Below are 25,766 nucleotides of genomic sequence, written 5' to 3' on the forward strand. Positions count from 1 at the left end.
CCCTCATAATCACCTTGGATCGGGTGTGTGTGTGTGTGTGTGTGTCTGTGTCTGTGTCCGTGTGTATGCCCATATTGTCTCCCCTGGGTAAACTATATGTGCCTCAAGGCCAGGGACTGTTTACCTTTTGTCTTTGTATCTCCATCACCTACAGCAATGCCTGGCACTAAATAATTGTTTCTGATTGATAGACTGATATCTAGTGTCAGAAGGAGGATTTGAACCCAGATCTTTCCTACCCAGAGAAACAGAATTTAAGAATTGGAAGGGTCCTCAATACCCATTGAGTCCAATTCTTGCACAAAAGGAATCCATACTAAATCATACTTCAAAGAAGACCACGTTGGGGTTATGATTTAGTATAGTTTCCCTTTGTGCACAGATTGGACCAAATGGCTTGGTGAGGCCCCTTTCAACTCTCAAATTCTGTTTCTCTGGGTTGGAAAGATTCCTCCAAGGCAGGGAAACTTGCCAGCTCTCAAGAAAGCCCATTCTATGGCTTGAGATGGTATTCTAGGTAGTCTGAAAAACCTCCTTTAAATGTTGAATGTGTTTTTTAAGGTTCAGTATCCATTATATAGAGCTGAAAAATTTCATCACTTACACAAAAGTTTTCTAATAAGGATTCAAACTAGTTTTATTATAGGTAATATCACCATCACAACTAGCATTTATATAGTATTTTAAAATGTGCAAAACACTTTATATATATATATATATATATATATATATATATATATATATGTACATGTATGTATATTATCTCAGGTGATCCTCACAACAACCCTGGGAGGTAAGTGCTATTATTATCCCCAATTTACAAATGAAGAAACTGAGGCATGTGACTTGCCAAGGGTCACACAGCTAATAAGTGTCTGAGGCCACCTTTGAACCTCAGATCTTCTGACTCTAGGTCCAGCACTCCAATCCACTGCTCCAGTTAGCTGCCTATTATTACAAATTATTATTAACAGATAGCTGCTACTCTGATCAATGCAATGATCCACCATAATTCCAAAGACTCTTGATGAAAAAATCCAATCAATGCAATGATCCACAAGAATTCCACAGGACTCTTGATGAAAAAATGCCATCTACCTCCAGAGAGAGAATTAATGAACTCTGAGTGCAGCATGAAGCATATTTTTTTTCTTTCTTGTTCCCCCCCACTTTGGCAATTGGGGTTAAGTGACTTGTCCAGGGTCATACAGCTAGTAAATGTTATGTGTCTGAGGCCGGATTTGAACTCAGGTCCTCTTGACTTCAGGGCCGGTGCTCTATTCACTGCGTCATCTAGCTGCCCCTGTTTTTTCTTTTTTTCTTTTGCAAAGTGACTAATACAGAAATATGTTTTGCATTACTTCATACGTACAATGGGTACCGTATTTACTTCTTGCCTTCTCAATGATTAGGAGGGAAGGAAAAAAATGAGAATGTAATAGAATTCTTTAAAAAATTAAGTAAATTAAGTAAAAAAAAAAAAAAAAGAAAAGAAAAGAAAAAAAAGCCCATTCCACTTTTGGACAGTTCTGTTAGGAAGTTTTTCCCTGACAAGGCTAAAACTATCCCTCTGTGATTTCTACCCATAGCTGTTGATTCTTCCCTCTGGGGGTGAACAGAACAAGACTAATCCCTGCTCTACATGTCAGCTTTTCAAATATTTAAAGACAGGTACACGTCTCCCCAACTTTTCTCTCCTCCAGGCTAAACATGACCAGTTCCTTCAAAGGTTCCTCCTACTTCATAGACTCAAGACCCTTCATATCCTGGCTATCCTCCATATCCCAGCTTATCAAGGACGTTGTGGAATAGTAGTGCCCAAAACTGAACACAATGCTCCAGATGACATCGGATGAGGGCAGAGTCCAGCAGAACTATCACATGCCTTCCCTTGGAAGTTCTGCCCACAATCCCATTAACTGTTTTGGCTGCCACATTACATCATTGATTCATACTGAGTTACAGTCAAACCCCCAAGATCTAAAACCCCAAGGTCTTTTTCAGAACTACTACTACCTAACCATGCATCCCCCATCTTATATTTGTGATGATTTTTGTACCAAAGTGCAAGACTTTACATCTATCCCTACTGAATTTCTTCTTCATAAATTCAGCCTTTTGTTCTTACCCGTCAAGGTCTTCTTAGATCCAAACTATCACCAAATATTTGAGTTATTTGTTCCAGTTTTGCATCACCTGAAAATTTGATGAGCATGTCATGTATGCCCTTTACCCAAGCCATTGATAAAAACATTACAACAGCAAAAGACTAAGTGTTCTACTGCAGACCTTCTGCCATATTAACACTGAACCATTAACAACTACCCTGAGTTTGGTCCTTCAACCATTACTGTAGTCATCCGACTCCAAGTTCGATAGTCCAGCCAAAAATTACCAACCAAAACTGATCATGACTGAAAAGGTGGCTTCTTATTCTATAATCAATCACCAAACAGACCCAATAATGTATGAATGACACAAGCAGTCCATGGTTCCAATAGATTTGCCAAAGAATTTACAAAAAAAAAAAATACTCAAAATGCATGTGATAATATGGTAAACAATATCCCAAAACACTCATTTATGTAAGAAAAAAATTTAAACAAAATATCTTACAAGGCAAGCCATCATAACTAGTATTGTTGCCAATTATAAAACTAATTAACAGTAAGCAGACATGTCCTTTTAATGAAGTTAATGTAAATGAACTTAATGAAATCCTATGTAATATTATTACATTCAATATAAAACTGATCTGAAAATATAAGATCAGTCTTTACTTAGTATCATGAGAAGTAGGCTTTTAAAAAAATTATTCCTAAAGATTTTACTCCAAGGGTTCCATAAAGTGAAAGGTTCCAAAAAGTGTAAAATCTTTGAAAGCTGCTGATAGAGTACGTAAAGGGATACATTCTAAAAGTCTGATAACTGGGGGGACAAAGGGAAAGTGGCGGCACAGAAGTCATGGTAATTACGTATTACTTTAAAATTTGCCAAGGCATTTATACATGTTATCTCATTTAATCTTCACAACAATTCTGTTAAGTAGGTATCATTATTACTCTCATTTTACAGGTGAGGAAATTGAGGCTGAAAGAGGTTACATGACTTGCTCAGAGTCACCCAGATGGAAGTGCCTGAGGCAGAATTTGAACTCAGGTCTTCCTGATTTCAAGTGTAGCCCTCTATCCACTGAGCCACCCAGGTACCTTCATGGTATGAAATATAATTAAATACTAGTTAAAATAAGTCAAATACCCTGGAAAACATGAACTGTGAATATAGAAAGGGGAGGCTAGATTAACAGGGGAAGTAGAAGAAAGGCCTTGCACTATGACATGGTGGGTGCCAGAGTTTTCCAGTGGAGGGGCAGTCTTTTCTATTCCAAGTAGTTCTTACTGGTGGTAGGGGCCAAAGATCAGAGACTGTGTCTCATGTTCCTTGCTCTCCCCACAATTCACATACATCAGTACCCCTATGAAGCCTCACCTTGAGGGCTAACCTTAAGAATAGAACTCCTAATATTTCAAGGAAACTTGCCTCAGAATTCCCTTGTCTGGAAACACACCTTCCATTCTACCATCCAGATGAAAGACTAAAAAAAGCAAATGCTAGTTGTTGGGCTAATACATCAAATGAAACTTGTTCCCAGTTAAGTAAACTAGTCTTTCGATCTTTTGTGCCCAAAGTGAGAAGTCACCAGCAGAGGTCAACGGTCACAGAGAAAAGGTACCTAATGACTAAGTCTATCTTCAGACTTCACAGACTTCCTATGGTTGACCCTATTTACTTTCTCCTGGTTAGGGACGAGTATCATGTGTGCTGGGGTATTATTTTTTAAACCCAGTAGTTGCTGGGCTTGTAGTTCTGTTTTCTGGATGTTGTGTGCTTTTAAAAAAACATAGGATTTCATTATTAGAGGAGCTTTGCTCTCAGAAAACTTAATCAAGGTATCCACAGTCTGTTATTTGCATATGAAAGAACTCTAACTCCTTTTTAGCTTGGGCTCAGTAGTTTCTCTCTGATAGTGGTGAGGAGGAGACCCTAAGAGGACAAGTCATGGACACCACTAGCTTGGTGTTTATTTATCCTGCTATCTTCCTCTGCTCTCATGGCCCTCCACTAACCTATATTCTCTGAGATTCTCTAACAGTTGGTTTTAGATTGAAGCTAAGTCAGTGCTTCCCTGGGTTATGTGAGAGACAGACAAAGATAAAGAAAGAAAATTTAGTGCTTATAACAAAGAATCTAATCAATCAATCCACACGCATTTATTGAGTGTATTATTAAGGCTACAAAAGCAAAAATGAAAATCACTGCACTTAGGAATCTTACATCCTGCTGGAGGAAGCAATGAGTAATAAAGAAAAGGCTTTACCCGCTCTTTCCATTTTCATGAAACCTCTCTGAATAAAGTTGGTCTGCCCCAGAGTAAGGATACATCCCACTGAGCCCCAGCTCCCTCTACTTATTACAGGGCTATAAAGCTTTGATCTGAGTGGCATAACTAAGCTGGTTCTCCAGAACTTGTGCTTTAAGAAATTAAAACACAGAAATTTGCAATCTGTTCCATTTCCAGAAATTTAGCCTCTGTAGCCAGAAGGGCCCATCTTCCAAGGGTACTTTATCTCCTCCAAAGAAAAATACCAACAGCCTTTAATCACTGTGTCTACCTTTGCAAACAAACTTCTAAAGCAGAGGCTGCAAAAATAGTTCAGCTACGTCATCTTTACTTCTCCCCAACCTCCTACCACCACCACCCCAACACATATATTTCTTATGCTTCATTTCTGTCTTACAATCGCCTGACCCTGCCCCAATCCCAAGCACAGAATACTTTGATCAGAAGATGTTAGAACAGGGAGCATCCCCAGAGATTATCTGATCAAATCCTTTATTCAGTAGATGGGATAAACCATGCTCAGAGGTGTGAAGAAAGCTTACCCAGCTGGGTCTCAAGCAGCAGGGCAGAGCCTGGGCCCCGCTACATGCACTGTGAAAAGAAAGGACTCCTCGCAGAAGATGGAGTGTCCAGAATCCTGGGGCCCCCCAGTGGCTCTGGTGTGCCTCTGCTGCCATCTTATGGGCACAGGAGGTTCAACATGAACATGAAGTCTGCTCACTGAGAGGGAATGTGGCACCTTGGAAAGAATGATGGGATTGCTCTGGAATCCAGGGGACCACAGTTCAGATCCTGCCTCTAACCTCACTGAACTTCATCTGAAAAACAAGAGGGTCAGGCTAAACGGTCTCCGAGGGGCCTTGTGAATCTAATCTATGGTGCTATGTTGTACAGACTGTCCACATTGCTGGTCATCAGCAGGAGCCTCCTAAAGCTTTTTATCTGACTTTTGCCCAGTACATTTGCTTTAATCAGAGGATGCCACTTTAAAACTTTCCACCTTATATTCAGAATAGCATTTTTCTCCAGAAAGGTACAACTAAACATACAGGTTATAGTGGCTAAACAGCTCTGACTCAAACAACTCTGAAGATATCTTTACCTCAGTGTGTACTTTCTTACTCAAATGCCAAGCCAAAAGCACTCTACCTCTCCACCAATCTCCCCCCACCCCATTCTCACTCCCCCACACACATGCACCCCCAATTTTTCCCAAAGAAGAGATACCAGGAATAGTCAGTTCCATGGACCTAATATATATTACTTAAATGGTCAGCTGTCTAATTTTAAGGCTGAAATAATTTTCCTGGCTCTTCACTTCCCTTCCCATTTGCCCCTATACCCAATTTCCTATATACATAATCTTCCAATCACTATTATTTAAAACCACTTAGGGCAATAGGAAAATATCAGGAAGGCTTAACACTCTTCATTTTGAGCACTTTTTTCCCTGACTTCTTCCCCTATGTAGAACAACATAGGCAACCAAGCCAGTCTCCCACAAGACCAACACAAAACGGAATGGATTAAAGAACATGCATCTCAACTACAGAAGAAAGGGTCTTACAGAAAAGGAACTTTACCTGATGTTACTGCCTTCCCTTGTCCAGCTGCTTTTCAGACTTCCAGCATACCTGAGCAACTGGCTTACCCTAAGGAGCTTCTGAGCTCAGAGGGGGCTGATGTGCCAGGGCAGCAGTTTGCTGCACACCCGCCTAGCGTACAATGGGCCAACCCCCTCCAGACAAACCCACATTTCTTGGCTGGCACTGGGAGAGGACTGGCTCAAATGAGTGTGGGCTCCAATCTCCACCTCAATACACCTCAGAGCACTTTTATCTGCCCTGATGTATCTTGCAATACACCTAGATAGCTGATTTCCAGAAAAACCAGCTCTCAATAGCAAGGGTACCCCACACCTACCTTTGCCCTCTCCCTAAGAAAAACTGGCCCCATTTTTCTGATAAAGCCACTGGTAACCTTCTGTACTCAACATGGAAAAGCCAGTTGGGTAAAGAGAAGAGAGAAATTAAAAAAAAAATTTGGGGCCCTCCCACATTATGCTAATAGTCACAGCTCTGAAAAAAGGATCAACTTTATCTAAAAGTAGATTAGCTATAAAAACAAGGCTGAGAGGAGCTTTGAGTAGTAGGTGTTAGATAACTGCTCACTTTACTCTGAAGTGCCCAGGAAACTGGGGAAGGGGCTACCAGAGGCCCCCAGCCCTGGAGAGAGGATTCTCTCTCCCTTCTGAGTGCATATGTACTGAGCAATGGAAGACTTTCAAGATAAGACTGCAAGCTCCTCCTCTCTTTCTGAAGGGTTTTTATGTTCTTGGAAAAATAAACTAGGCACATTTTGTCATGTTTTTCTTTCAAAAGAAATAGAGAAGATTTTTGTCTCCTCTAAAATTTTCATTTATCTTATTTTTTTATTGAACAGTATGAGCTTTTTTGTGTGTGTTTTGGTTCCTGCAGACTTAACCCCTAACAGCCAAAATTGTTCAATAGGGATTAATAGCCAGTGATGTGGTAGTTTCTAAACAGTGAGGCATATCTTAGGGGCTATGCAGAGTAAACAGGAGAAACCTTGCTGTGACCAAATCTCCCGGTCAAGGTCAGCTGTTCCCATACGCAAGTTGCTAATTATAGCTCCCAGTAGATTACAAAGTGTTTAGATTCTTGGAAACATCTTGTCAGTGAGATGGAAGGTATCAAAAGGTAGCTGCCCATGACTGCCATTTACTATTTTACTCCTACAAAAATTTCCCTTCAAGACCTTAGCATGAGCAATAGAGGAGACTGATTCACTGACCTAAAACCAAGATATTTGTCCAATAGGCAAACCAAGTAGGTTGAAAAAATGAAAACTTGGACTTAGAGCCAGAAAGGCCACCTTCTTCAAATACTACCTCGGATGCTTCCTAACTATGTAACTGACCATGGGCAAGAAATTTTACCTCTCTGAGCCTCAGTTTCCTCATCTGTAAAATGGAGATAGCAATACCTTTATTACCTACACCAAAGGGTTGGTGTGAAGTTCAAATGAGACAATGAATGTAAAATGTTTCATGAACTTGAAAGCACTACGAAAATGTCACCTATTATTAATTTTACCTCTGAGACAAGATCCCTACAACGCCTATGTATGGTTTACAAAACAACCTGAAGGAAAGGGTGGCAGTAATATTTAGCACTCTTGGTCCCAATATATTATTTTTAAAGGAGCAGCTGTGAGCAACAGATTCTACTGAAAATCTAGGATACTATATCCACCAAAATATTCATTGAAGCATTGAAGTTTCTGTAGGGTAGCCAAGAACTGGAAATAAAGTGGTAATTAATTAGGGAATGGCTAAATAAATTGTGATCTATGAAAGTAATGGAATACAACTGAACCACAGTAAACAAGGGAGATGATGAATTCAGAGAAGCATGGGAAAACTTAGATAAACTGATGCAGAGTGAAAAAAGCAGAACCTGAAAAACAACATACTCAATAATTACAAAATGTGACTAGAAAAAAAACAATAAAATGAAACTGAATACTATGTAATTATAATGATTGAGGCTGACCCTGGAGAAAAGCTGAGAATATTTACTTTCCATCCTTAGTTGAACAGATGGGGTACTTTGGGTGTTAAATATTGCATATGCTATCAGATACAATTGATATATTGGTTAGTTTTTCTAAATTATTTATTTTTTAATAGTATTTTATTTTTTTCCCCATGTTGGAAATAACCTCTGGTGCCCAAATAGGTATAGTAACCTAGACAGACTCAGGATGAGTAAAACAGTGAAACCTTTAATCCCCTTCTCCCAGGGAGTGGGTGTGGAACACCGCCCCCCCACATACACACATACCCTACAGAAGTGAGAACAAACCTTATATCCCTATTCCCGGCCTCAAGTTCTCCCTAGTTGACTTTCACAGGCAGAAGTCAGCACAGGTCACAGACTTCCCAAAACACATGACCCCCTAGGTAAGTTTCAAGCATGCACACTCTGAGTAAAGCTTAACCTTTGTCCTACTTCCACCCTCTCTAACCAACAACCACTTTCACTCAATTTTAGCTGGTTTCTGACCCAAAGCTACTTTCCTCTCAATTTTCTTACGTAGAAATATAATCATTTCTTACTTCTCACACCGAGTTATATGCTAAGAAAATTTTTAGCACTTGTTTTTATAAGATTTTGAGCTCCAAATTTTTCTCCCACCTACCCTCCCCATCTCTCTTCTGAAAAGGGTAGGCAGTCCAATATAGATTATACATGTGCTAATATTTCCATATTAGAGTTAAGAAAGAAGAAACAGATCAAAAGGGGTGAAATGAAACATGAAAAAGAATAAAGTGAAAAAAATAAGCCAATATGCATTCAGAGTCCATCAGTTCCTTATCTGGATACAGATTGTTGTTGTTTGTCCTCTCTCTCTCTCTCTCTCTCTCTCTCTCTCTAATGTGACGCAATTGGGGTTAAGTGACTTGCCCAGAGTCACACAGCTAGTGAGTGTTATATGTCTGAGGCCAGATTTGAACTCAGGTCCTCCTGAGTCCAGGGCGAGTGCTCTATCTACTACACCACCTAGCTGCTCCATTGTCCTTCTTTCTCAAAGAGGACCACATCAGGGAGGTGATGCCATAACATGCAAGTGAATTAGAATTAAATTAAATTGGATTTAAAGCTTAAAAAAAAATGAGCAAAGAATGGCTTCTTTAACCTAGTTAAAAAAAAAAATCAAACTGGGAGGGGAAGACCCTGAGGGTTTCTGGACAAAACAGAAACAATTCCTATTTACATTCACTATGAGTCAATCTGGAAATGGATAGCATTTTCCTTCACGTGTCCTTTATGTTGCTGATACTGTGTTATAATATTTTCCTGATCCTGCTCATTTCACTTTGCATCAGTTCATACAAGTCTTTCCAGGTTTTTCTGACATCTGCCTGTTCATCATTTCTTATTGCACAATAGCAGGAGTGGGGAACCTATGGTGTCTTAATAAAAAGATTTATTCCTCAGACCAAACACTTAACACTTACTTGCTGTGTGATCCTAGGCAAGTCATTTAACCCCAATTGCCTAAAAAAAGGAAAAAACCAAAAACCAAAAACAAAATAAAAGGATTTATTCTGTGAAATTTGGAGTCAGTCAAAGGACAGCACTTGCATGTGGCCTTGAGACCTCAGGTTCCCCACCCCTGCACAATAGTATTCCATTACATTCATATACTACAGCTTGTTCAGTCATTCCCCAATTGATGGGCATCCTCTCAATTTCCAACATTTTGCCATCATAAAAAGGACTGTTACAAATATTTTTGCACATGTAGGTCTCTTTCCCTTTTTTATGATCTCTTTAGAATACCAAAGACTATGTACAGTTTGGTTGGACTTTGGGTATAGTTCCAAACTGCTCTCCAGAATGGATAGGATCAGTATACAACTCCACCAACAATGCATTAGTGTCCCTTCTAAATTTTTTTTTTGCTTTTTTTTTTTTAAATGAGGCAATTAGGGTTAAGTGACTTGCCCAGGGTCACACTGCTAGTGTCAAGTGCCTGGGGCTGGATTTTAACTCAGGTCTTCTTGACTCCAAGGTTGGAGCTTTATCTATTGTGCCACCAGCTGTTCCTCTAAGTTATTTTTTTAAAAATATTTTTAAAAGGGCTGACACAGTAGGTTCTGGGGGGAAGGGCAACCGGGAGAAAAGATAGAAAAAAATGTGATACAAAGCAAAAGACATCAATAAAAATATTTTTGTTTTGTTTTAAAAAAATAGATTAATAATCCAATATCAGGAAGAAAAAAAAAGACACTGAAGAAGCCATAAATGAACTCCCAAGGGAAAAACTTCACGACCAGATGCGAATTCTATCACACATTCATGGAGCAACTGCAATAATAAGAAGACTCTTCCAATTTCTTTGTACAATATAACTATAGTCTTGATATTGAAACCAGAGAGAGACAAATCACATGAAGAGACCTATCTATTAATATCCCCAATGAACATCGATGTAAAAGTGTTAAATATAGTATTAGCAAGTAGGACATAACAATAGAAAAATCATACACTATGACCAGGTTAGGTTTATACCAGGAACATAAGGTTGGTTCAACATAAGGAAGATTATAGATGTAATAAACCATGTTAACAATACAAAGAATAAAAACAAAATGACAATATCAATAGATGCTAGGAAAAAAAAGCTTTTTTGATAGAATCTAACATTCATTTTTATAAAAACTCTAGAAAATCATAGGAATAAATGGAACTTTCCTTAACATAGTAAATAGTTTTTATTTATACACAAAAGCAAACATTATATGTAATAGTAGAGAAGTCAGAGGACTTTGCAATAAGATCAGAAGTAAAGCAAGATACCTGTTCTCACTACTAAACAGCGTTTGAAATACTAGCTATTGCAATAAGACAAGAAAAAGGAAGGGAATAGCATAAGCAAAGAAAAAAACAAAACCACTGCTTTTTGCAGATGACATAATTGTATACCTTGAGAATCCTAAAGGGTCTAACAAAAATTAATTGAAATGATTTAATAACTTCAGCAAAGTTGCAAGATTTGAGATAAAACCATAAAAATTACCAGCATTCACACACACACACACACACACACCAGCAAGAAAAGCTAGAAAGAGAAATTCCATTCAAAATAACTACAGAATCTTTAAAATACTTGGGATTGTATCTTCCAATGTTCACCCAGGGACTATATGACTACGTTAACTATAAAGCACTCCGTGTGGAAATAAAGACAGACTTAAATAACTATAGAAGCATTCATTCCTCATGGGTAGACCAAGCCAATGTAATAAATATGATAATCCTACCTAAGTTAATTTACTAATTCAATACTGCACAAAACTTCCAAAAGAACATTTTACAAGCCTAAAAAAAGTAACAAATTTTATGTGGTAGAATGAAGGGTCAAAAATCTCAAAGATAAAAATGAAAAAAATGGGGAGTATATATCAATACCAAATTTCAAACTGTACTAAAAAAAATAATAATCATTAAAAGGATTTGGTTTTGGTTTAAAAAAAAGAAAAAAAAAAGTTGACCAGTAAGTCAGATTAAGTTCACAACACACAGAAATGAGCAGAGTAGTGGCTTTGATAAACCCAAAGATCCCAGTTACTAGGGGAAGGACTGTTGGAAAAACTGGGTAGAAGTATGGCAGAATTAGGTTTAGACCAAAACTTCACACCATGTACCAAGATAAGCTCCAAATGAATATATAACCTGGATATAAAAAGATCATCATAAATAAATTAGAGGAGTAAGGAAAAAAATACTTTTTTTGGTATGGATAAAGGAAGAGTTCATAACCAAACAAGTGACAGAGAGGTTTATCCAAGATAAAATGGACAATTTTGATTATATAAAATTAAAAGCTTTGCACAAATCTAATGTAACGAAAATTAAAAAGGAAACAGGTTAACTAGGGAAAAAATCTTTGCAACAAGGTTCTCTGGTAAAGATTTCCTTTCTAAGATATATAAGGAATCAATTCAAATGTATAAAACTAAGATCCATTACTCAACAGATAAGTTATCAAGATATGAAGATATAGTTTTCAAGCAACAATCAAATGAAATGATGCTCTAAATCATTAATAATTAAAGCAGTACAAATTAAAGCAACTTTGAGATTCCACAACACATCTATTCAATTGGCAAAGATGTAAAAAAAGAAAATGACAAATGTTGGAGGGGCTGTGGGAAAACACTGTGCATTGCTGGTAGAGCTGTGAATTTATCCAGTCTTTCTGGAAAGTAATTTAGAACAATACCTGGAAAGTTACCAAAATGTACATACCCTTAGACCAAGCTACACCACTACTAGGCTTATACCCTAAAGAAATCAAAGTAAGAAAGAATCTAAAGGCACAAAATATTTACAATATCTATAAGTATAAAATGTACAAAATAAGGAAAAGATCTATAGGTGCAAAAATATTTATAGCAACTCTTTTTGTAGTAAACAAAAATTGGAAACCAAAGCGCTGTCTTCCTCTGACAGAATGGGTCAATGTAGTAGATGAAGGTAACAGAATATTATTATGCCATAAGAAATGATGAAATGGACAATTTCAGGGGAACTGGGAAAACCTTTTAGCAACTGATGTTGAAGTGGGCAGAACTAAGAAAACAATACATACAACATTATAGAGACAACAAACTTTGAAAGATTAGAACTCTGATCAATGCAACAACAAACTACAAGGGCAAAAGAATGAAGATGAAGGACAATACTCTGATCAATCCAACAATAAACTACAAGTGCAAAAGAATGAAGATGAAGCACTTTCCAAGAGAGGTGATGAAGTTAAAATGCAGAAAAGAGATAAACATTTTTGGACGTGGCTAATGTTTTGCCAGACTGTATAGATAAGTATTGAGGGATTTTTCAGGTGTTTTTTTTTTTTATTTGCTTAATTATTAGAAAGGGAAGCAGTGAGAGGGACAGATTAATTTTTAAAAATACTGGTTACTTAAAAAATAAAAATAACAAATTACTAGAAATTAAAGAAAAGTTATCACATATTTTTTCTAGGAAATCATGAGTATTTGGTGGGTAGTATAATATTCAGAAACAACAAACATTACTCTCCCTATTTTTTCAAAACAGATGCAAATGTGAGATTGAAGAAAAAAACCCCAAAACCCTAGATACACTGATACATCCCTTAAAGAGCATATTCATTCAGTCTGCTGATACCTGCTGTCATTTAGCTTCCAAAAGATTCTATGTTACCATTTATACTCAAGGAGATAACATAGGTTTTTTTTTCTCTTCCAGAGCACAGGACTGGAAACTTGATTCAGTATTACACAAGTAATTTGGAAACTTCCAAAGCTGCAATGATGGAAAATATGTCTACTGTTATACATAGTGATCATAGTATTTAGTACTGGAAGGGATCTTAAATGTCATCTAAACCCAACTCCCCCCCCACCCCACCCCCAAAGACATTCTTAATTTTAAAGATAAAGAAATTGGCCCAAAAAGGTTAAGGGTCTTGTTCAAGGTCATACAAATAGTAAGCAGCAGAGACGGGATTTGAACTATGTTTTCTGACTCCAAGTCCAGTGCTCTTTTCACCACGCCAACTGCCTCTCACTTCATCTTTTTATCTACAAACCTCATACGGCTGCCAAGATGATTCTTCTCAGACATTTTAAAAGCATCAGTATCATGGAAAGTCACTAGCCAGTTGTCCCGCCCTATCACAATCAACTACTCTTTTGCTCCCCTAAACAAAATCTCCACTCAAACAGTCTACCTTCCTCAGTCCTACATCCAACATACGTCCATCTTCCACGTCTTTCACCCCTTTTATATTAAACATAGACGTATTCTTTCTAAGGACAGTGTGCAAGGGTGGGAAGAGATGAAAATCTTTATTTTCCCCTGAAATATCACACATTTAGAGCAAATACATGAACCACGCACTTCATCGCTTCCTTGTGCCACGGAAGAACGCCTGGGACCTCAGACTGCATGTTCCATATCAACGAGAGAAAAGATGGTGCAGCATTACCATTAGACTTGTGTATGAAGAATAAAATCCTTGTTTGAGAGTTTTTGGAATTTCTTTTCATGTTACCTATTTTGAACCAGGTTTCCACGACCAAGTTTATTCTCTCTCGTCTTAAACCTGCTCTTTCTCTGACTTCACCATTTCTGCCAGTGGCAAGTCCCCCATATCTAAAACCTATCATTTGCATCGTGTGTGTGTGTGTGTGTGTGTGTGTGTGTGTGTGTGTGTGCAGCCGGCCCAGCCTTCTCTAGTTCCTCTTTTGTAAAAGTTATACCACTGGCACATTAATCTTCCTCACTATACCAACTTGGTCATGCATTGCTCTGCTGAAAAATCTTCAATGGTCCTACTGCACACTTGATAAATATCAAAAACACGTTAACCAGGCATTCAAGACTCTGCACAATCTGGACCACCCTACCTTTCTAGCCTTTTTCATTTTCCTCCTTCCGCATATTATTCTAAGCTCCAAAAAAACTGTACTTTATGCTATTTGCTAAATACACTTTATACTTTCCTATCTCCATATGTCTCTATGTTTCCTGTCTCCCTATGTCTGGAATATTCTCCCTTTCCCCTTTCTTTGCCAGGTGAATTCCCATTCATCCTTTAAAATACAATGCAAATGCCACCTGTTCAAAAAAACTTTGCTTGAATTACCAAATCAGTAACCAGCTTTACTCAGTCCTCACACAGCATTTTATTCTGCACCCCTGTAATGCACTCCTATATTATTTTGCACTATAGCTATCTGTTTATGTCAATCACCATAGTAGACCATGACATATCTTACGTTAACTTTTTATCTCCCTAGCCCTAGCATAGAACTCTGTACAATTTAATTGACATGTCTTGAATTAAAGCTTTGTTATAAACTTGGATGAGACATAATACAGTGGCAAGGGCACTGTAGTCAGAGAGAGAAGACCTGGATACGAACGCCAATTCTGCTTACTATATGGACAACTTTGGGAAAGTCATGTAACTTACCTTGATGTTAGTTTCCTTATATGTGAAATTTATTAGATGATTCCATCTAGGATGCAATGATCCTATGATACCAAAGGGTTCTTTCCATTGTTCATGACTTAACAACGTAATTCAATTTCTAGCAATCTTTGTAACAAGGGAAGGCATTCTGGGAAGGGGAGAAGAGAACTATATTTGGAAATGAAGATGACATAAAAAGTAAAGATATAAAAAAATTACAGAACTAAAATTTTTCTACCCACCAAAACAATGGTCTCATCAGCTTCACATTAGAAGGAGTAATTGTATAGCTCAGGAAAACCATAAGGCATGATGGAATTAGAATTTGGTTGTTTTCCACTCAACTCCATTCCATTAGAAGACATCTGCACTGACTGAAGTTATATTCATACTGTGTGCATATCAGTGTCACTGATTAGTTTCTAACTTGGTATGGCTAACACAAATGCAGCAGGAGGATGTCAGGATGCCAGCAAAGGTCAGGAGAAATGAACCATCTCACCCATTCATGTCTTGTAAGCCTACCACCACCAGTACCCAACATAATTTCAATATAGAGCTAAACCTCAATTTAATAAACAATTACTAACTGTTTGCCACATACAGGTCCCTCTGCTAGGTGCAGGGAATACTAAGAAGAACTATAACTTAGTACAACATGAGAAAAAGAATGCTCACAACAAAGTGGCAGAAAAGTAGGAGGAAGGAGAAGAAAGAAGAAAGTAGGGGAGAAAGAGTAAGAGGGGAAAGAGGAGGAGAGAGTGAGAGTGAGGGAAGGAGGGGATGAAGAAACGGGAAAGAGGAAAAGGGAGGCAGAAAAGAGGTGAGGGTGTATACAAGAGTACAAAGGGAGGAATAGAGAGTGGAAAAACAGAGCAAGAGAATCAAATGCTGTTAGCTGGGGACTTGTTTATAGTTTGTTGCTAAGGAAAACTTCAGGCTTTGGAAAAAGAACCAGACCACTACACCACTATGACAGCTGCTGTTCAGACTTGATATCCATACAGGCTTATCTTCCAACTGGCTACTACTTTCCATTTCCAATCTGCTGTCAGCTAGCCAAATCAATCCCTTTACAATCAAATGACCTCACTGAATTCTGTAATGTTCATAAGAACTATGGGATTTGTGTGATAGCCATTAGAGCAAAGACTCCAGTCAAAGGCTCAACGGGGCAGTTCTACAACCCAACCTTACTCTCTGAGCTTAACAGTAACTGCATCTAAAGGAAGAAATAGTTAAACAATTCAGTGTGGAGACTGAGGAGACCTAAGGTGCAAGTTAGTCCTCAGTCTTCCACTACCTCACTCACTTGAAAAAATTATTTCTCTTTCTTGGTCTCATTTTTTCCAATGTGTAAAATAGGAAGGACAGCACCTGGCCCTCTTTAATAAAAGGTATGAATATGTCCCTCAAATGAAAGGTATGAATAAATATAGATGTGAGAGCACTTTAAATGCTTCCTAATCCAAGGTAGTATATCTGCTAAAAATAATAGAAGTGTTTCAAAAGTTTTAACCCTGAGTTATATTGTCTACTCAACAAAGTAAATCATCTGGATTCCCATGAGACTTGAAGCCAGACAATTCATTTGATTCAACCTGATATGTTATGGTCAATGAAGAAGCTGAAAAGTCATCTTAAAATGTTGCACAATAATATTTTAGTCCTAGTAGTCAGCAAAATGAGTGTCTCTCACCAGCACTAAGAAGGTAGGCTACAGTCACACTAACATAGATTCAGACCTCCTCTCTGATTCAAAATTCTATTTCACTCCTGGTGAGAATTCCTCTAATAAAATTGCATGTTTCAGTTATTTAGGAGATAAAACATTCTCCCTCCTAAAAGATCAAATTACACTAATTACAATTAGAACTAATTATGGAGGGAATAGCTTCCACTGACCATGTTGCCTCGCCCTTCCTAGAGCTAGAGACTCTCCAAAGTCAGTCTTAAAGCTCCATTTTCCCAATCATCATGAGTTTCAAATCAGATATTTTGAAAATAGATTCTACGCCTGCACTGGTTCGTGGCAGGAGCTAAGATGAGTCCTTTTATAGTGAACAAAAGGCTGATTACAGGGAGTGCTGCAGTTTCAAGGAAAGAATTAAGCAGCAGCACATGCTGTTAGACAGAAGAAGAGGTTGCTTGCAAAACATTTGATTTGTGTGGCGACGGGAGTAAACTCATGTTTGGGTGACAAGAGGAAATGAATTGGCTGTATCTCACCAACAGCCATAATAAAATATTTTATGAGTATGGTTTTTTTATTCCCAAGAAGGTAGGTCTCTCAAGAGATATTATACTTGAAGTATTCTATACATGTAAGCCACATTTGATCCATTCAGCATAACGATCTTAGGAATAATGTCACTCACATCCTTCGCACTAGTGGGTTGGCTAATAGCATCATTATTCAAATCACAGTTTAATATTTCTATTCTATCTTATACATATATATATACATACATATATATGTATGTATATATATATATATGCACATATATACGTCCTTTATATGTTTTTTCACATCAGTGTGTCGCGAGTGTCTATTGAGTATGTAGCATCCAACCACGTGAAATCAAACACCCAACAGAGGTTTTTGTGAAAAGGGACACAAGGAGGCTAAGGATGACAGAAATGTTAACTCAATTACATCAAACGAGAGTCCGTCCAGTTTTCTCACTTTCAGACTCCAAGTCCTATTCAAAGTCCCCTTCTTGTACTCACCTCATTTGCAACTCCAAGCCTTATAACTGGAACATTTCCTCACCCCTAACCTCCCCAGTGGTTGATTTCCCACAATCAAAAAAAGTCCTGAAACTTTCAGGAAGACTTTCTGGCTTTTTCAGATAAAAAGAGATATATTCTACCTGTCCCTCTCAATCTAGGTTAGAATGTCCCACCTTCTTTCCCTCCAAAATGCAATTCATTAAAAAGGTTGTAGGATATAGATATGGAATTATCATATTTGATCAATGTGTTGATTTAACTGTTTGTTTAACTTTATTATAAGGGAAGTATCTTTTTTATTATAAAGGAAGTCTCTTCACTTCACTATAAGGGCAGTCTTCTCTTGGGATGAAGAGAGTTACTGGAAAGTGATGAGATGTTTAAAAAAAGCATCAATAAAATATTTTTAAAAAATAAAATGTAATTCAAAATTCTTTTCAGGGATACTTATAAACTCTATTCTCATTTTGTTCTACATCTTTTCAGGATATAACCAATCTATGTACTGCAATAATTTGTACTCACTTTACTTTCATCTTTTAAAAAATGATTCCTATCTGCTACATTTCTCTAGCTAGACTGTAAACTCCTTGAGGGTGAAGGGTCACATCTTCTTGATTCATTTTTCAGTTCATCTGCCTCTACTAGCCCCAACTTTGATATATAGCACCTTGCATAGCATACAGCCCAACAGAGGTGCTAGCACATGCTGAACCTACACTCCTACAGCCACTCTCCTAATACGTGCTTCCCCTTACCTCCCACCCCTAAAATGCACTTACAAACCATTCATGCCTTGGTTTAATGTTCTTGCTCTAATATCTCTACATTCTATATATGTGTACTTGAATTAATGTTAGTCTTCAACTATAATTTCCCAAAAAGCAGAAAATGGTCTTATTTATTATTCTCTATAATAACTCATGGTTTTAACTTTCCTCCCTTTCCAATCTCAACTCTGTAGTTAATCAGTTCAATATCATACCTTTACTCTTGAGTCCCTTACCCTATCTCCACTCACGTGTGGCCCAACCCAAACCTAATAACTCCCATAACTCCACCTCCTCCGCTTCTACTCTTTTGCTGCTGGAATACCTAATCTCAAATGAGACCTCACAACAGCCAGGAAATAATGTCATTCTTCCTTAACTGATTCTCTCTTGTCCTCTCCACAGCCCGCTGCTCCAAACTTTTTTGACTCTCAGGGCTCCCTCCCTACTCCCTCACTGCCTCTCAGCCGAGGAACTCAGCTCGCACTTTCATAAGGAAGGACATGAGCCATTTCCTCTGAGATTCCTCTTCTCCACTGCTGGCCATTTCAAACCCCAGACATCACTTGCTATTCTATCCTCCTTTGTCATAAACTCTGCTGAAGAAGTAGTCCCTTCTCCTCTCAAAGACTAATAACTTTACACTGCCCCTTGATTCCACTCCCACCAGTCTTCTCTGACAGACTGCCCCCATAATCCCCACTCCCTCTACTCTTTCACCTCTATCTACTTGCTCCTTCCCTGCTGGCTTACAAACATGTTTAGGTCTTGATTGATTCTAGCACCCACACCCAAGATAGACTGTCCTTTTACAGTCAAAATCTTATCTTCCTTCCACTACTCAATCATTTCTTAACCTTTGAAAACTAGCTTTCAACCTCATTATTCAACTGAAGGTCTTCAGAAAACTATAATCTGTTCTTCCTAAAGTCATCAATCATGATTTAACTACCAAATGTGATGGTTCTTCCTCCTTCTTGACTTCTGGAGCACCTGACACCCTCTTAAATACTCTCTTTTCCTGGATACTTTCTCCTTTCTAACTTCAAGGCACTGTTTCTTCCTCGTTCACCTACCATGTATCTGATCATTCTTTCTCACTCTCCTTTTTTGGATCTTCATCTGTATCACACTCTCTGAATGTGATCTCAAGACTCTGTCCAGGACAGAGTCTTTTTTCCTCTATATTCTCTCATTTGGTGACTTTATCAGCTTCCATGGGACTAATTATCATCCCAATGTAACCTCCCTCTGTTCCCTAAGCTCCAGTCTCACATCATGAAATACCCATTGGAAATTTTAAACTGGATATTCTATATCCCATCTTAAACTCACTATGTCCAAAACTGAACTGATCCTTATTCCAAACTTTCCTGTTTCTTAGGAAAGTTCATCATCCTTCGTTAAGAACACAATTACCCAGATTCAGAACCAGATTCATCTCTTTGACTCATGTCAATTGCCAGACTATGTTTCTACCTGCACAATACCTCTCCCAATCAACTCTGCCTAGATAGACACCACCCTCACTCAGGCCATCATCATCTCTCACCTGGACTACAAGAGCCTTCCAGCTGGTCTCCCTGCTTTAAATTTCTCCCCTTTCTAATCCAGCCTCCACACAGCTCTGCCTCCTGGTTTCCTTCAAAACTCAAATCTCAACTTCCATAACGGGCTTTTTCTGATCTCTACATCCCTCCTCAACTGCTAATGCCTCTCCTCTGGGATTTCCTCTCCTTTACACTGCATATCTGCTGTATTTATATCATTTTTTTTCACATGTTACCTCCCCCATAAACTCCTTGAGGTCAGGGATCATTTTTTTTTTCCTTTTTATGTATTCCCAGTATCTAACATAGGACTTGTACATAATAGACACTTAAATGCTTGTTGACGAGGAGGTCCTTCCTGATCCTCATTAGCCTCTGATTCCTTCTCCTTTTCTTCCCTGCCAAATTCCCTTGAACTTATTTTGTAGATACTCATGTATGCATATGTTGCCTTCTCTGGTAGAATTTCAGTTTTTGCAAAGCAGAGACTATCAGGTTTTGGTTCTGTATCTCCAGTTATGGGCATAGCACCATAAACATGTAACTACTACTTGTTGACTGACTGATGCAAACAGGGACTTCATGTATGATGAATTCTCTGACTCTCTCCTTTTTTCCAGAATAAGCACAGTGATGAGGCTACCCTTAATGTTAGTTCTCTCAGCACAGTAGAGTTTTTTAAATGGAAGCAGAGATTCCATCTGGGAGTTTTTACCTTGTATAGGAATATCATTATTGCACTTAACAAGTTTTCACCTGTGTCTAAATTATATCTGGGTTACCATTTAGACATATATTACATGTCCAACATTGGTTTATTAATGTTTCCTTGGTGGCAAATCAATACAATAAAAGAAATTATGGTCACTGAAATGGACTTAAGAAGAAAATGAGTCTTCTTCATTTAATATGTTATCAATGAAAGAAATGACTGGTAGGAAGAAATTACCTATTTCCTAGCTCTATGTCACATCTCCTTTTGTCTCCTCTCCCATGTTAAACTCTCTATTTCATTCCTCTATAGTTTCAGAGGTAAATTAAAAATAAAATAGAATGAAAATGTCCAAAATAACCCTCTTTCTAAATGATTAAAACCAGGGCTGCTGTTCTCTCACAGTGAAAACCATCTTTTGGAAACTGAAGATAGTTAAAATCCAAATGTAGGTAGTTAGAGTCACACTTTTTGTTTATTATGAGAGAAATGATTAGTAGGGGCCTTAGGGATCATTAGATCTGTCTCTGTGCCTCTAAACAGGGTTACATACTCCTGGGCAAGTAGAAAACTCTTTTTCCTCCATGACCTATTCTAAGGGATCTGAATTCTCACATGCAAGAAATTCTTAGGGTCTACCCTAAATCTTCCCTACTTGCAATCTATAATTTTCTCCCATGCTTCACCTCCAGTGGAAAAGTCAAACAGCTCATCAGAATAGCTTACATTGACTAGTACAATACTTTTTTCACATCTAGTATTTTATATGATATTCATGACAATCTGATGAGGTAGACAGGGAAGGTATTGTTATCTCTATTTTATAGATAAGGACATAAGGCTCTCAGAGTTTAAATAGCTTAACCATGGTCACATGGCTCCTAAGTGACAGAAGTCAGGCTAGGACTGAGATCTTTGACTTTTAACTGTTCTTTCTACTATCATATGCTGCCTTTTATCCTACCATGTCTTCCTCTAGTCATACCTTTTTTGGATGGAATAAGCAAAACTTTCCCTCAATGTTCTTATTTTCTAACTCTTCTATTTTAATGTAGTCCTTTAAATTTGTTCCCAGTTTACTGTGTGATCTTGAAAAGTCACAACATCTTTGTGCTTCTGCTATTTTTTAAGTAAAACTGGTAAAAGATCACTTTCCATTTCTTTGGTTCATAGTACCAACGAGATAATAGCACATACAGATCACAGCACTTTCTGAAGGGTTGAGATCTCCTCTTCTGACCCCTCTCATCCCCACACAACTGTCCTGAGGCTAAAGATAAACCCTGGACTATATGAAATCATTCAATCTAAATCATCCTAAGGGTAGACAAGAAACACCATGTCCCACTTCTTTATCAATTGCCTCAAAGCAATATTTAATAGATGAAAATAAAAATTGTCACCCACCGCCTCCTCTCCCTGGCTTCTGTGGAGGAGTCTGTCCCAGTAGTTGAGAGCACATTGGCAGCTGTAACCCCATTGGCAGTGCTAGGCGGGGGGCGATTGGTGATCACACACAGCGGGGTGCTAGAGGACACACTTTCTGCAGCTTTTTCCACAGATGGATCTGCATGGAGCTTGTAAGGAGTTCTGAAATCAAAGAAAATGAAACATAGAGAACATTTAGGCATCTCTCCCAATAGACCCTTGACAGAGTGTAGAGTGAAGTCAGATTCAACAGCAAAACCTTCCAGCTCCTCTTTAATTCTGAGCTTTTTAAGTTTTAAAGGCTTATCTGCTTGGAAACACTATCACTGTGCCCATGCACACCCACCTCCCCACCTGCCACCCAAGAGGCTGAATTTAATGAAATTCCTTGCCCGAGATTAAAAAACATTAGCTATGGCACAGCCAAGATACTGACTGACATGGGCAATAGTATTTTGCAGAATTCCTTGCTGCCATCTGGAACCCACACATGCATACACAAGCTGGTTCTGGCCACACATGAAAAGGACACTAAAGTCACTTACAATTCCAGTCTCCACCTAACCCTCAATCAATACCTGGGCAAGGGAATCTTCATGGGAGTCTTGAGCCAAGATACGATGGTGAGCTCCTTGTATTATCCATATACAAACATTCTGAATATTTAAGAAGTCCTTAGCATATTTAATTCTCCCTCTCCTAGCTCCTTCTCTGCATTTGAGCCAATTACCTTGCTGCTTGCATGTAGGTTAGCATAATATATTTCTGATAAAAAGAAAATCAGAGGACAAATAATTATTGGCTCAAAATGGAATTCTAGTAGGATTCTATGTGTAACCTTAACTACAGATTTTGTATCTACAAGATGTATAATTAAAGTCATTTGCATGAGAACAGGATCTTTGTTTCTTAAAGGGATTGGCTCCAACTACAGGCTCTCCTCCCAAAAAACTATTATTTGTGATGTCACAGCTTGTTGCTAGGGTAACAAAACCCCAAAACTGAAAACCACATTTATCAGAGAAGCAATTGAGATATAAAAACTCCTAAATACTAATTTCTACCATAAGTTTAATCCAAGGAAAATTAACAAGTGATCATAAGTTCATTGTCAAACATATCACATTGGCAGAATAAGCTTCAAAGAAAAAATTCAGGCTAAGAAAAACTGAACACATCTCCAGATCCATCTCAATTATTCAACAAGCATTTATTATGCAACTACATGCCAAGTATCATGCTAGTTACTGGGGGTACAAAGACAAAGAATACAAAAGTCCATGCCCTCAAGCATTTTACATTCTACTGAGGGAGACAACACATTACACAAAATAAATACAAGGCAAATTTTGGGAGAGGACATTAGCAGCTGCTGGGATCAAGAAAGGCAGAAAACTAGATGCAACTCTACACTCCGAGAGATGCCACACAAATACCTTCCCACAAAGGGTGGGTAGCATGGGTCAGTCAGAACAGAGGTGATTTAAGTCAATATTGTAAGACCTACATGAGAGGTGAGCCCACAAGAACTAGAACGCTGGGTCCATGGTTTTTTTTTTAATGCTTTTTTTTTCCTGCATATATTCAACCAGATCCAGTTGTTCTTCCTGACCTTCATCTTCTAAGACATCACTGCCATTTTCACAAGCAGTACACTGGGTACTGAGATAATAAGACTCTCTACATAGTAGTTTCACTGCTATTGCTGATGAAAATGTGAGGAAAAGCTTCCCCACAATTAGAACTGTTTCAAAATGGAATAGGTTCCTTGATAAGGAAGTGGGTCCCCCATCAGTGGAGGTCTCCAAGCAGAGGATGGATTCTTACTTAATATGTAAGTTCTACAAGATGAACTTTGAAGTCCCATCTAATTCAAAGATTCTATAATTCTCTGAGCCTTATTTTTAAAATTGTAATAATAAAAAATCAGATTTAAAAATGACCCAACCCAAAGATGTTGCTCAGGTTTATATTAAATATGTACTAAGTGGAAACAATAAATGCCTCTAAGGCAGCTAGGTGCCTTAGATAGGTGGTAGAGCGTTGGGCCTAGAGTCAAGATTTGAGTTCAAATCCAACCTCAGACATTCACTAGTTATGTGACCCCAACTATAAAATGGGGAAAATAACAGTACCTGCCTCCTAGGGTTGTTGTGAGGGTCAAATGAGAAAATATGTATAAAGCACTGAGCACAGTGCCTGACATATAGCAAGTACTTAATAAAATGCTAGTTTCCTTCTCTTCCAATTCAAACCAGTCTCCACTGTTGCATTTCTAGTATCGCTATAAGCATAAAACTAAATACAAGAGGCAGAATTGCTAAATGTTAGAGAGTTTTTTCTTTAATATTGGAATTTTAACACTAAAAGGAACTAAGAACAACAATTTATAGAAAATAATTATAATTTTACTTTGAAATAAAATCTTTCACACTACTATGTTTGTTTTCTTTGCCTTACAGATTAAAAAAATGTGCTCTATCAATTGACACAGCTTGGTCCTTCAAAGTATTCTTAAATTCTGGTCCTTCTAGTGTTACAAATTATTATTCTTTTTCGAAAGCATATGGATCTTGTACGAGCTGAGAGGCAGTACAATATTGAGTGCCTATGGTTCTGGGCCAGAAATCAATGATTTTGGTTCTAGCCCCAACTCCAGCAATCTGACCCTGCTCAAGTCCTGTGTTTTTTCTGACCCTCAACATTCTGATTTGTCAGATGGGCATGAGAATACCTGCCCTGCCTCTCTCAGAGGGTTGTTGGGAGGCTCAAATCAATGTCATATCACAGGATCAGCTCTGGGTTTTAGAGCTGTAACAGACCTTCTAGGTCCCTCAGCCCAAACCCCATCAAATGAGAAAAATGAGGCCCAGAAGTGAAGGGCCTTGCCCACAGACAGTCATCGGAGGTGGGATTCCAACCTTTGTTCTTCTTGCCTTTAAGTCCAGCACTTCTGTCCACTCCATCATGACGTCTCTCAGAAATAATGGGAATAAGGAGATAATCACTCCTGATATTAATAATCATTAGTGATAACATTGCTATTCCTAATAATAGCAGCAATTTACAATGAAAGAGATCTTGTCTTAAATGACAATCACCTACATTAAGTAAAGAAATCTCCTGGTGACTTCACAGGTGTCAAGTATAATATAACAAGAAAATGCTGAAGGGGAAGCTGTGACACCCAGGTCCCAGTCAAAAAACCATAGATTAAATTACAAAGGGACCTTATAAGTCAGAGTCCAGTCCTCTCATTTTACAGGTGAAGAAACTGAGGCCCACAGAGGTGATGGGATGTGCCCAACATCTTTACACAGTAAGTAGCACAGTAAGGATTTGAATCCAGACCTATAAATTCTAAATTCAATGCTCTTTTTATTTGTTTTTGGGAAGAGGGAAGAGGGAAGAGGGAAGAGGAAGCAATCAGGGTTAAGTGACTTGCCCGAAGTCACAAAGCTAGTAAGTATCTGACACAGATTTGAGTTTCGGTCCTCCTAACTCCAGGACCAGTCCTCTATCCACTGCACCACCTAGCTGCCCCTAATTCAATGATCTTTCCATTACACCACACTGTCTCATCTTCTGGTTCAACTAACACCTAGCTGTGAGCT

At 38.2% G+C, this 25,766-nt stretch overlaps 1 protein-coding gene across 1 annotated transcript in view; it reads right to left on the reverse strand.

Annotated features, from left to right (window-relative positions):
* The window catches only part of LOC114029054 (protein phosphatase 1 regulatory subunit 12B-like), a 168,400-nt gene that overhangs the window by 27,536 nt on the left and 115,098 nt on the right, over positions 1-25,766 (reverse strand). Inside the window, 1 exon segment of the mRNA XM_027843412.1 lies at positions 22,132-22,314. Within this exon segment, the coding sequence (XP_027699213.1) occupies positions 22,132-22,314 (183 nt within the window).

Source organism: Vombatus ursinus, unplaced genomic scaffold (assembly GCF_900497805.2).
Source record: "Vombatus ursinus unplaced genomic scaffold, bare-nosed wombat genome assembly UNPS02014909.1, whole genome shotgun sequence".
NCBI classification, from domain to species: domain Eukaryota; kingdom Metazoa; phylum Chordata; class Mammalia; order Diprotodontia; family Vombatidae; genus Vombatus; species Vombatus ursinus.